The sequence below is a fragment of the Euprymna scolopes genome, chromosome 33 (genome assembly GCF_053919585.1).
Source record: "Euprymna scolopes isolate OS-2025 chromosome 33, ASM5391958v1, whole genome shotgun sequence".
NCBI classification, from domain to species: Eukaryota; Metazoa; Mollusca; class Cephalopoda; order Sepiida; family Sepiolidae; genus Euprymna; species Euprymna scolopes.
Window position 1 is genome coordinate 8,987,365 of NC_136514.1, and position 12,529 is coordinate 8,999,893.

At 32.5% G+C, this 12,529-nt stretch overlaps 1 protein-coding gene across 1 annotated transcript; it reads right to left on the reverse strand.

Moving 5' to 3' along the window:
* Positions 1–624: 624 nt before the first annotated feature.
* LOC145257987 (uncharacterized) lies at positions 625–1,056 on the reverse strand. Its single transcript, XM_080115712.1, has one exon. It carries the CDS (start codon positions 1,054–1,056, stop codon positions 625–627), a length of 432 nt encoding a protein of 143 aa, XP_079971838.1.
* Positions 1,057–12,529: the final 11,473 nt, after the last annotated feature.

Sequence of the window (12,529 nt, forward strand, 5' to 3'; positions counted from 1 at the left end):
GTCTAATACACACACACATACACACACACACATATATATATATATATATATATATAGATAGATAGATAGATAGATAGATAGATAGATGTTTTCATTTGTGTTTTTTAGCGATACTTTCTTGAATGATTTCACGTATTTATACGAAAGTGCATTTTTACCTAAATGATTGTTGGGAATAATTTTCCCATTGACAAATCTGGTACCCCCTTAATGGGAAGCGGCATATATATTATTTTTTAAAAATATAATTATCCACTGACACGTGTTTCGTCGTCCTCGACTCATCATCGAATCTCGCTAGATTCAGCCACTCTGATGAGTCATGGACGACGAGACACGTGTCAGTAGATCATTGTATTTTAAAAAATAATATATATATATATATATATATATATATATATATATATATATATATATATACTCGCCGATTTACCCGAGCTTGCTCCGGATATATTTGTATTACACAATACTAATTGGCATTCTTTTAATATTGATGTAATTACAGGTTCGAAACCAAAACTTCTGGGTAAACCACATTTCTTGTTTTTCTTTTATTAGCTAATATGTTGATTGATTTTGAGTTCCTGTTCTTGAAACTGCCACATAAAACATGCCGTGACTGAATCATGGGTTTGTCAGATCAATTCCGATAACTTTGAATGTTTGCCCTTGACTCTTATTAATGCTCATAGCAAAGCAGGGCCTCACTGGAAACTGCAGCCTCCGAAAATCAAAGGGCAACTCGCTATCACTTGGCATCAGTGGAATTCTCGGAATGAGTACAGTTTGACCTTTATAAGCCCCAAATGTAATCATTGCTTCAATCAAATTGTTATACAATCTAGTTATCACACATCTTGTTCCATTAGTTGTTTTTGGTGGCTCTAATGATCTTAAAATCATGATAGGACAACCAACTTTAACTTTTAGAAGATGGGAAGTCATCCCAGAAAGCTCAATTGAATTCAAGAACTCTGTAGGATATTTCACAGCGTCATCATCTACAATATTGTCAATAGATTTGTAAAGTTTTTCCTGTCCTGGAAAATCAGTCATTAGCCAATTATTTAATTTGTTTACATTGAAATTTAGTGGAGAAACAATTGCTCGCTCAGCAAGCCAATCCGGATGTTTTCCATTCAAATTTAAATCAGGGTACACTCTTTCTTTCAACTCCTCTAGTATATATATATTAGATTAAATAGGGGTAAATTAGCAGTGATGATGTCAAAAATGTGAAAAAGATACCACAGGTAAAAATGTAAACGAAAGTTCAACATTACGTAGAAAAAAAAACTGTACAGGTCCGTTTTCAGTTTGTGTTGCTCCCAAAAATGTAAATTAGGATTTTTGCGGATAAACTATGCTTGGTTGTGTATATAAAAAGTACCCCATTTTTAATAAAGGAAGGACTTTCACATAAAAATTTAATAAACAAAAGATACGGCAAAAATTGAATTCAACTTGTAAATCATATCTAAAAAATAGCACGGTTCGTAAACTGCAGAAGTACTAAACATAAAAACGCTCGATTTTTGTACTTATTTTTCTTTGAGTAACGCTGAGACATAAAGCGACACCCCCTCCCCCCGAAAAAAAACATAATTACGTCGAAACTCCCCCACACAAATATATATTATCAACTAAATCAATTACCCACACAGGAAAACATAAGATCTTTCTCAAAAGAAAATCGAAGAAAAAAAAGTGAAAAAAAAAAAACGCGTAGGAATATATCTGATATAAAAAGCATTACTTTACCTTGTTTCTTTTTCAAAGTATTATGGAAACGATAATAAAATTCAGACAGTCAAGTGAATAGTTGAAAAATGATTTTAAAATCGTCCGTAGGAAATGAATTTTAACCTTTTGGTAAACGTGCTCACACCTTACAATGAATCGACATTTATAGCCGAGACTTTAATAGAGGGCTAACGATTTAAAATATTTCGTCGAAAAATAAAATCATCCTTAGCCTAATTATTTATATTTTTATTAATATTTGTAACTTTTGCATTTATAGAAAATAAATAATTAAAACAAATCATTTTATCACCATATCTCTCGATTTGGTTAAAAACTATATCCGTTCATAACCGGAAGTGAAATATCAGTGAAAATTACTTAAAATGTGCCAGTTTAGCAAATAGTACAAAATAACTTGAATTAAAATAATTTAAATAAATTAACTTTAAATAATACTCTTAAATAGAACAATTACATCAATTACTTTACTATAATCAGTAATTTTAATTGAGCGAATTATTTAAAAATATTTCCTTTAATATAATATGCAAATTAGATTAGTTCTATTATGTACATTACCTTCAATTTAGTGTATATATATTGATCGTGATGCTATTTATTTATATAGAAAATCTTATAGTAAATAAAATTTATATAGATAACCGTTTTCAGCAGGAAGGTTTGTATATATTAATCAAATTGTGAACAAACAAACAAACAAACAGACAGGATTACGGATTTATATATATAATAGATTAGTCTTAACTTCACTACTATATATTAAGTCTAATACAATAGTGAATTGTCCCTATAATAAATACGTAATCTGCATGAATCAAAATATAATATTTAAGCGTATCTTACAACAGGGCAACGGCGGGCGGCCTGCTAGTATATTCGAAGTATTAATCTGATTAAATTTTATGCCAATAACCGACATCTTAATTTCTGTCTGAATAAGGTTAATAATTTACAAAGGAGTTACTTTTTATCAAGACCCTAAGACCACTTGCGGATAAAGGGTTAATGAGTGTACGGTAATCAATATCGTAATAATCAGTAGTAGTTGAAATTTTGTATATTGGATTACTTAAGGGGGCGGCTCATCAAGAACTTGTTCACGTTGGACTCGGAGACGACCATATTGTAGTTAGCTGGGAATCAGATAAACGAAGGAGAGTTCCACAGGCGTGCAGTTCTTAAGAATACGTTTTCTTCATGGAATCTACATTTAGGTTTAGGCGAATATAAAGAGTGGGGGAAATTATTGATAGTGGTTTCACCTGGAAAAATGTTATTCGTTAAAGTAAGGCAAGAGGAGGCCATAGATTGGAGCTCAGACGAGCACTTGCCATGAAAATAAGGATAAAGTAGAGACAAGTTCGCAGATTACTAGTGTTTATATAGTATAACCTCCAGAATACTTGAAATAATATCGAAAAGTGAAACCACAAAAAGACTTTTTCTCGCCCTTACGTTGTTAAGCAGAAGTAAGAAGTCTCACGACTGACTTATTTCATTGGTTATTTTTTATTCATGAAATATGCATGATTGGCTTATTTTGCAGAGAATTAATTATTATGAACATTTTATTAATAATATTAATTTAAGCCTGGTCATGATGGAAGAGTAAAAATATTGGCTATGATAACTGCAACTTGAATATCCACTTTTGAGAAACAGGCCATTTACTTTGACACGTGACCTTAATGAACCATTCAGAATGACTGGTAGCTGTGAGACACACCTCCTTATGCCGGGCAAGTTGAAGCCTCGTGGAATTCCCGATTGGGAAATCAACAAAAGCGGCCATCGTTTTATGCCATTCAATTCTAATTCCAGCGAAATATGGTGTGAAAAAAAAAATCGAAAGATGGGAAGTGTGAAGGACCGAGGAAAGACGGTGAAAAAATGTCTGCGAAGTCGTCGATAGATGAGCAGACAAAATGAATATCGATTTCTTCTGTGTGCAAGCGTGAACGAGAGAGAAATAAATAAAAAATAATAAATCGACGCCGAATAACGTCGTATTTCTTTTTTGATTATCTGAAATTATGACGACAATCATTCAAACAACATCAAATTGCGTTGTAGAAAAATCGATAGCTCTCAAAATAGCAAACAAAAATGGTTCGTTAAAATAGACAATAATATAAATATATATATGTATATATATATATATATATATGTATATATATATATATATATATATATATTAGAAACTGGACCTAGAAAGAAAATATATATAATCATAAATGTATTTTCTGTATAACAGATATATGATTATATATAAATATATACTTCATAATAAGTTAGATATTCTATTTATACGTACAAACCTATATTTTCATTTTAGGCAATATATGCATGATTATACACACAAACACACACACACACACACATATATATATATATACATATATATATATATGTATACAAGATATTGAAATGATTTAGATTACAGGTTAGTGGATCTAGTGGTTTTAAGTCCTACAAAATATTGGAAGGACAATTTTATATAAGACAGTCCCAGCCAAATAAAATTACTCAATATACTAGATAGAGCAAATAAAAGTACCTTTTTTTTCAAATTTCATTTTTTAAAAATTACTTTTCAAAATAAAATTCATTGTTTTAACCAAAGAATACAGTGTTTAATAATATAGAAGTAATATTAATATTGGTTTATGTTATTTATATTATTTGTTATATTGTTAATAATATTATAATATTTGTTATTGTTTAATAATATTGAATCAATATTAATATTTTGCTAGATTTTTTTCCATTGAGGAGATGTAATTATATTGAAAATCCGTTGATTAAGGAAATTAATTTAAACATTGTCTTCTTTGGTTCGAACAATTTTTTTTATTTATATACATCGAGGGAGTACAAGCGCAGCTAACTCATCAGAGCACATTCCATTAAAATACTTGTAAAACAGGCACATGGATGAAACATTGCGGCGATGGGACAGGGGTCCGAGCTTAGTTGACACAGTGGGACCTATAAGATTGAAGACTCTTTTTTTAATCCTATCCAAAAGGGAGGTATTATTAGCAGCTGCGCCAACACAGATGCGGCTACAATACTCTATGCATTGGCGAATGGTGACTTTGTAGAGGTACAAGATGGTTTCCGATAGGAGTAGTCTTCTAGCACAGGAGTTGTTCAATGTATAATTTCCAAGCACATTGAATTTTAAACTTGAGATTGTCACTTACGCATTTACGAGCTTCTAAGTTGAATTCATTTGTATTAAAGAAATTCTGAAGGCATTGAGAAATCCAGTATATAAGAAAAGTTATGTGCGACACATAAATAGACGAATTATTAAGTATTAAGATTAGTTAAATATAATAAGTATCACTTATACAGCCAATAATATAAGACTAATTATTAGTATAACTTTGTATACGTTTATTAATGGCGTCGTTATATTTTTAATAGATCCAACGCGCTGTAGACTCTGTCGCAAGGAAAAAATTCGACTCACTGTATTTTATTAATTAAAAGACTTTATATCTCGTATTTCAACGATACATTTTTTGTAAATATTTAAACAGTACATTTCTCATTCTGCAACTGCGTATGACTCTTCGCTTGTGCGATGCCTTCGTCCCGCACATGTCTCGAACACGTGCGTTTCCGAAAAACGGGCCCGTTTCGAACACGTGCTTCTCTTGTCACGTCTCAAACATCACTGCTTCTCTGCTTTACGTCACTTCGCGCACCAGGCTTGGTCATTTGCATACCTTTATGTGGCGGCTGCTACTGGTTCCAACGTTAGCGGGTTAGTTGCATTTAGATATTAAAATAGAATATGCAAAAATTAATTAATTGATACTATATTAAACCCCTACAACCATTGGAAAAGTGTCTGTTTGATAAAGATTTTATCGTAAAGCAAGAAATCTATTATCTTTTTGCAATTTTTTTAAAAAGGATATACCAAAGAATACTTAAACTGTAAAACCCCGGGATACAGTGTCCATACTATACGTTTTTTTCAGGTTACGATGTGGAATACGATGGTTTTCCGTCCCCTGGTTACGGTGTTTGCCTCCAATTACGATAATATTTATAATGTTATTTGATTATATACATGTATATTATATGCTGTACTGTATTTTGTTACAAGTTTTTAATGCCAAATCCTGGTGTTTCACTCTATAGAATAGCAATTAGAATATTTATACACAACTAGCAGAACACGGTTAAATTTCATGATAGTTGAAAATTTTAAAAACACTTTATAAATAAAACGAATAAAAAATGAAATAAAACAAATAACGACTAATTTAAAATAATTCTTTAGCAATTTTTTAACCTTTAAAAGCTAAAAGATTATTTAAAAAGCTAAAAAAAAATTAAATAGAAAATTCAGCACATTGTTTTTTTTCTGAATAATATTTTAATATAAATTATAAAGGAACAGATGTGAATTCACTTGAATGATTTTTATTTATTTTAAAAGGAACTATAATAAAAAAAATACTTACAGTCTCCTCTCAACATGACGGTTTTGTAATTATAAAATAAAATAATTATAAAATAAAATAATTATAAAATAAAATAATTATAAAATAAAATAACTATAAAATAAAATAATTATAAAATAAAATAATTATAAAATAAAATAATTATAAAATAAAATAGCCAATTTGAAAGTGTAAACAGATAGCAATGATTCTTTTGGAAAATTCTTGGAGGAAAAGTTGCTTTAATAATTTTTATCTGATAAAGGACGACTTTATAAGGGGAGGTAATTCGTTACTAATTAATTAATGTTTCCGCTGATGATGTCTTTTTTTGTGACACTGGACGTACGAACAAGTAAATTAATATTTAGATAAGATATTTTGATGAAGCTAAATTATACAACATTTAAACAAACAATATCAATTTTATAGCTGCCATAGTTCTTTACACCCTCTGACAGCTTGTGTGCGTGAGGTGAAATCTATAGCTTAGCAATGGTTCTGCTATCAAGTTCTGCAATTCTCATGGCAAAGAATATATCTAAAAAAGCCGGAAATAATTTTTGTCCAAAAGCAGAGGAAGACGGATATTATTGGGTAGTTTTTAGTCAAACAACTGTATTGAGATTCTAAAAGAAGCAATGATTATTCATAGGTGAACAGTTAATTTCATATAGTTTAAAATGTATTAGCAAAAGTTATACTTCTAACACAACTTGCATGCTCAATGCCGAATCCAAAATAATCGACAGTAACGTGTACTGCATAACGAAATACAATTATATAATTTCTCTTGTTACATATATATATATTATTCAACCCAAACAAAGCACAGTGCCATTTTGAAGTAGGGGGCTACTATCGGAGATACAAGTGGCAGAGATAATATGAAGGGAGATGAGTAGCAAGCCTCCAGGCGCGATTCTACATCGTCTATCGAGACGGAAAGACAACAACAACAATTATTAACTATTATATAAACATTGATAAATGAGATGATATTGAAACAGCTGCAGGAAGAACATTGCTTTGGTTTGTTCTAAACTTGACTAGTTGTTATGTAGTAAATATATATATGTGTGTGTGTGTGTGTGTGTGTGTGTGTGTGTGTGTGCGTGCGTGTGTGTCTGAGCACAACTCTCAACCTATATGCTCAACGAATGTTTGATCTACAGACGTTACATTTGCTATATATCTTATACAGTCATGTAGAAAACTTTATAATTAGTTTTCCTCCGGAAAAATAGCTGCGAAGGGGTAAAAAAAAAAATGTAAATTTAGTACTTGTGCGACATCAGATTTTTACCTATTCATCAACCTCTTCACGAATGCGCATGCACGAATCGTCCATATGCCAGCTTCCTTATGTTAAAAATAAGTAGGTTTGAAAACACTGTTAAAAGAACGTATCAAGCTGGCCTAATGGTTATCGTACTTGACTCACTGTCTTTCGGTTTTGGTTTCGATCTCAGATCGAGTATTATTTTACTTACAAGAAGTGAACTGTTTAGAAAAAACTTATTATTCGCATTCACATGTCTTATTTTCTGCACGAATTAAAATATAATATTTATGCGTATTTTACGACCGGGTAACGCCGAGTGACCTGTTAGTTTTATATATTATGCAATGTATTAGCAAAAGGTTTACTTCCAACAAAACGTGGATGCGCAACGCTTAGTACAAAACAATCGATAGTAAGGTGTACGGCATTATTACTTCGCATAAGAAATTGTAAGCACGTAATTTTTATTAGTCAATGCGAGATGTTATAGCCATCTTATAATGGATATTTGTGTATGTTTGTAACTAAAATTATGTTATAATACTGTAATCCCTTACGTTTTATTATCAACTATGATGAAAGATTTATTTTGATGATATAGAAACACACGCAGCAAGAACAATCCGCCCTTGTGTCCTAAACCTGGTCACGCGAGAACATGTGCTCACTCTTGTTAAAGTTAGAACGCAACAATATGTAATGTCGTATACGACTGGCTTAAATAAGTTTCCGAACTTTTTTGTACAAGCATATAATATAGTCGTACATTCTTGAACATCAGTGTGTCATTGCTATACATCTTATGAGAGAACTGACCAATGCTTAAGATTTCAGGTTTAAATCAACAGCTACAGCAGGAATTGCAATGCGCCCTACTAAAGTCTGGTTGTCACAACTAATGAATAGCAAAGATGTAATCTGGACGTGAGGACACTTTAGAAAGAAAGATATGCAATACAATTCTAAAAGAAATGCCAGAGAAACGTATGGAATGCTTCATTCTGCTTTTAAACAATCTTGCTTGAATTGAGCATCAGTTTTTGAGTGGCATAAGGGATTCAAGGAATGTAGGGAGTTTTTGAGGGACGATAGGAGGTTTGAGCGAAGCAAGGAAGTGAGAACACCAGAGTTGATTGGTCAAATAAAGAATTTTAAGAATAAAGACTGTCGTGTGTCCAGAGAGACAATAAGACTCTGTTCCGTCTGCCTGCTTCCCACCGGACTACAACTTGGATATCTTCAAGTCCAACGTTAACAAATTCCTAATGAACCGCCCCCTTAAGTAAACACTTCATCAAATCTCCACACTAACGTAATGTACTTGCAATAACCCTTATCCCTGAGTGGCTTCCGGGCCTTGATAAGTGGTGACCACTGTGAAAAAAAAAATCACAAATTGATTTCAGTTTGGAAACTGTACACACAATTATTTGTGAGGAACTGAAGATGCGGTCAATGCACCAATCCACAACTCCATCTTTGTCAAAGACTATTTGGCTAAGATGGGAATCAAGACATTTCCTCACCCTCCCTATCATCCAGACCTTGCTCCCTGTGACTTTCGGTTATTCCCTAAGCTCAAGGAAATAGGCTGTCGTTATGAGACAAATGAGGTGAGGGAAGAGTCTCTTACGAGGGTCATTGACACGCTTACACAAGAGGATTTCCATTGGGCTTTCCAAAAGTTGTTTGAACGGTATAACAATCGTGTTGCAGTCGGAGAAGATTACTTCAAAGGGAACTAAATTTTCATCTCTGTACTATCAATAGAAGTGTCCATATGGGAAAAAATCTGAATCCACCTTGTAATCCATCTAAAAATAGTTCCCACCAGCACATCTTTCAAACTCTTTTTAACTTTCATCATTCGCATGTGTGGATTGTTGATAAATACTTGCATTGAAAAGATAAGGGATTTATTCTTTCCCTTCAATCGAAAAATTTAAGCTTCCTAACTTGGATCAAATAAAATAGAAATAAATGTTTTTTTTTTAATTATTTCTGATATATCAATATGTATTGATTTTGTTCTTTTTTTTTTTTTTTAATAACCATACGGTTTTCTATTCGCAAATTCATCTGTGAGTGATTATTAATCACATATTGACCGTGGGATTAACAATTTAAAATTGTCTAACTCCATTGTTGGTTTTGAATATCAATGCAATGTGATTTTTAAAATGGCCGACATTGCTATCGAGATGCGTCGTTTTTTTTTTGTGGAGATTTTGATTATTTTATTCTCGTTAAATTCGTCATTTTTTTTTTATTTGCATTTTGATCTGTTCTTTATGATCCCTCGTCTCTTTCTTTTTTCTCTTTTCAATCATCTATTCATCATCATAATCATCATCATCATCATCAGCAGCAGCAGCAGCACCACCACCACCACCACCACCACCACCACCACCACCAGAAGCAGCACCAGCGGTGACGACATCTTGTTTTAATGTCGCATAGTTTTTATTTATTTATATTTAATGTTTTATTTATTTATATTTAATGTTTCAAGATTCTTTGGATATAGAACACCTCATCAGCATAATTTCTACAAACACAACTATATGTGCAATTTTATATATTTCTATAGAATTTACTCCTTTACTATGAATTTCGAAACTCAGCTTCAAAAACGTGTGAAATGATGTGATATTTAGTTTAGTTTATGCCTATGTAATAACGTGATTAAACCTTACGTATAATCTCAGATACCACAAACATTTTTTTTTCGGAATTGTAACAATATGAATTCGACAACATTTAATGGATATTATTTTATAATCCTTTTTTTATGGTTTTCTCGATGAGTTATAGGGTCTGGACTCGGCGTATAGAGATTGCAATATTTTAAATTTGAATTAAATTTTATCCATAATAATTAGATAGCAACTAAGCAAGTCTCCCTCGGTTGAAAGTCTTTCTTGAAACTCACTAAGCCTAAAACGTAAGACATACTTAAGCCATACATTCTAAAGTCATTGGTCATTTTGCTCGAAACAATATCATGGAATGGATTTTAAACAGAATCGAATGAATGGATTCTAGATATGCTGTTTAATATCATTGCATCTTGATTTTTATCTTTGTAAAGACAGGACAGTGACGTAAAGCTATTCTGTTAGAGGAATTAATTCACTCTCCCTGTATCCTTTCTTGTTACTGCATAAAACCTATAGGTATACACACACACACGCGCGCACACACACATACATACACACACATACATATATATATGTGTGTGTGTGTGTGTGTATGTGTGTGTATATTTGTTGAAAATATAGGTGTAATATACTTAATAAGGATACAATTGTTGGAGTTGAGTGAACCAGTCAAACTACGATTTAACACGACTGAGTCTTGTTTATATAATTGTCAACCACCTCAGAAAAAAACTTACTCAGTAACAACTATATCGTTTCAGTCTTGCCAGATCTACAACTGATGTTCTGACAGTAATCTCGCATAGTATCAGTGACGGGTTTCCTCTCTAGAGCAATAGTTCTTGACATTTAATAGACTTTAACGTAAATGTCTACTTCACAAGATTTCTTTTCTCTCCGCACGACAATAGTTTCCGATGGGCAGTAGTCCGAGACTCAAAGTATCAACACTGACGTGCCTCTAGGTTTCGTTCTCGGTTCAACTCTCCTCTTTATTTTTATAAATGATCTCCCGAATCAGATTCTAAGCAGACGACACTACCATCTATGACAACACACGAAAAGACGTAAACGACAAAACTCTATCTGAGTCTCTGTTCTCCGACTTTAAGCATACAGTGCAGTGGGGAAAGTTGTGGCTGGTTAATTTTAACGCATCCAAAACGAAGCAGCTATTTTCTCGCCATCAACGCTTGAACCTCTAATTGACATGAATGCTTCTCGTCTTAAACGTAGCTTCGACAAGCTTTTTGATTTGAAATGAAAGATTTACATCAAATCTGGTGTCAAGAGTTCTGGAAAAATGGTGGCACTATTCTATAGCTCTAGGAAACATCTAAGTCTCGCTACAACCCTTTACATATACAAGACACAAATACGTCTTAAAATGGAGTACTACTGTTACTATATCTGGAGCACAAAAAGCTACTAGTTTTAATGGTACCACTCCCATCCTCATAGCTCTTGAACCGAGTTAAAAAAGGAGGGTTTACTTTTGGGACACTGGAAGCGAATTTCGTCTATATGTTATACTGTAAATGCCACCTGGCTGATGTGGAGGTTAACTTTTGTACCTTCTGCACGTGCCTCTTATACTCGCGATGTTCTAGATGAGCAAAGAGCTCGCCGTGAAGACACCGAAAAACCCCGCGGCAGTCAGTAAGGAATTTGATGAAGTTAATATTACGACATTTCATGTTAAAGGTCTGGGTTTTTTAGATGAGGGCTGATTGTTTATATTACTTATTTAGATAGGACTATTGTTCTCATCTTGAGTGTCATTTGTGTAACGTTTCGGTCAGTTTGGTATTCGACCGTCTTAAAAAAAGTTACTGGCTTCGTAAATATTTTTATATCCACGGAGCCAGTAACGTTTCTCCTTTCTTTTCCCAAACAACAATCAACGTGCCTGAAAACGTTCGAAACATTGCAAAAATATCACTGAAGATGAAAAATAGTCCGATCAATCCAAATAATATAAAATATTCCATTGTCGCCGTTCTCACAATAACCATCATTATATCATAATATTTATTAATATTAAAATGAACATGGCATGATGCAGTAGCGTAAGTATTAAAATTCATTTTGAAATTATACTTAAACGAATATCTCGATTCGTTTCTGATATAGACGAATTACATATTGTGAAAAATTAAATCATTTTTCTGACATTTTTTAAAGTGGCATTTAGTACCGTATTGTTCTGGGGATTCATGGGTATGCCTTTTGTATTGTTTTGTGTGTATATCTGCTTTCTTCTGTGATACGACAATAACATTGGCTTGGGCACATCGCATTGTTTCCTCCTCAATTCTTCGGTTTAATCTCAACATTTCAAGCAAAAGAAACCA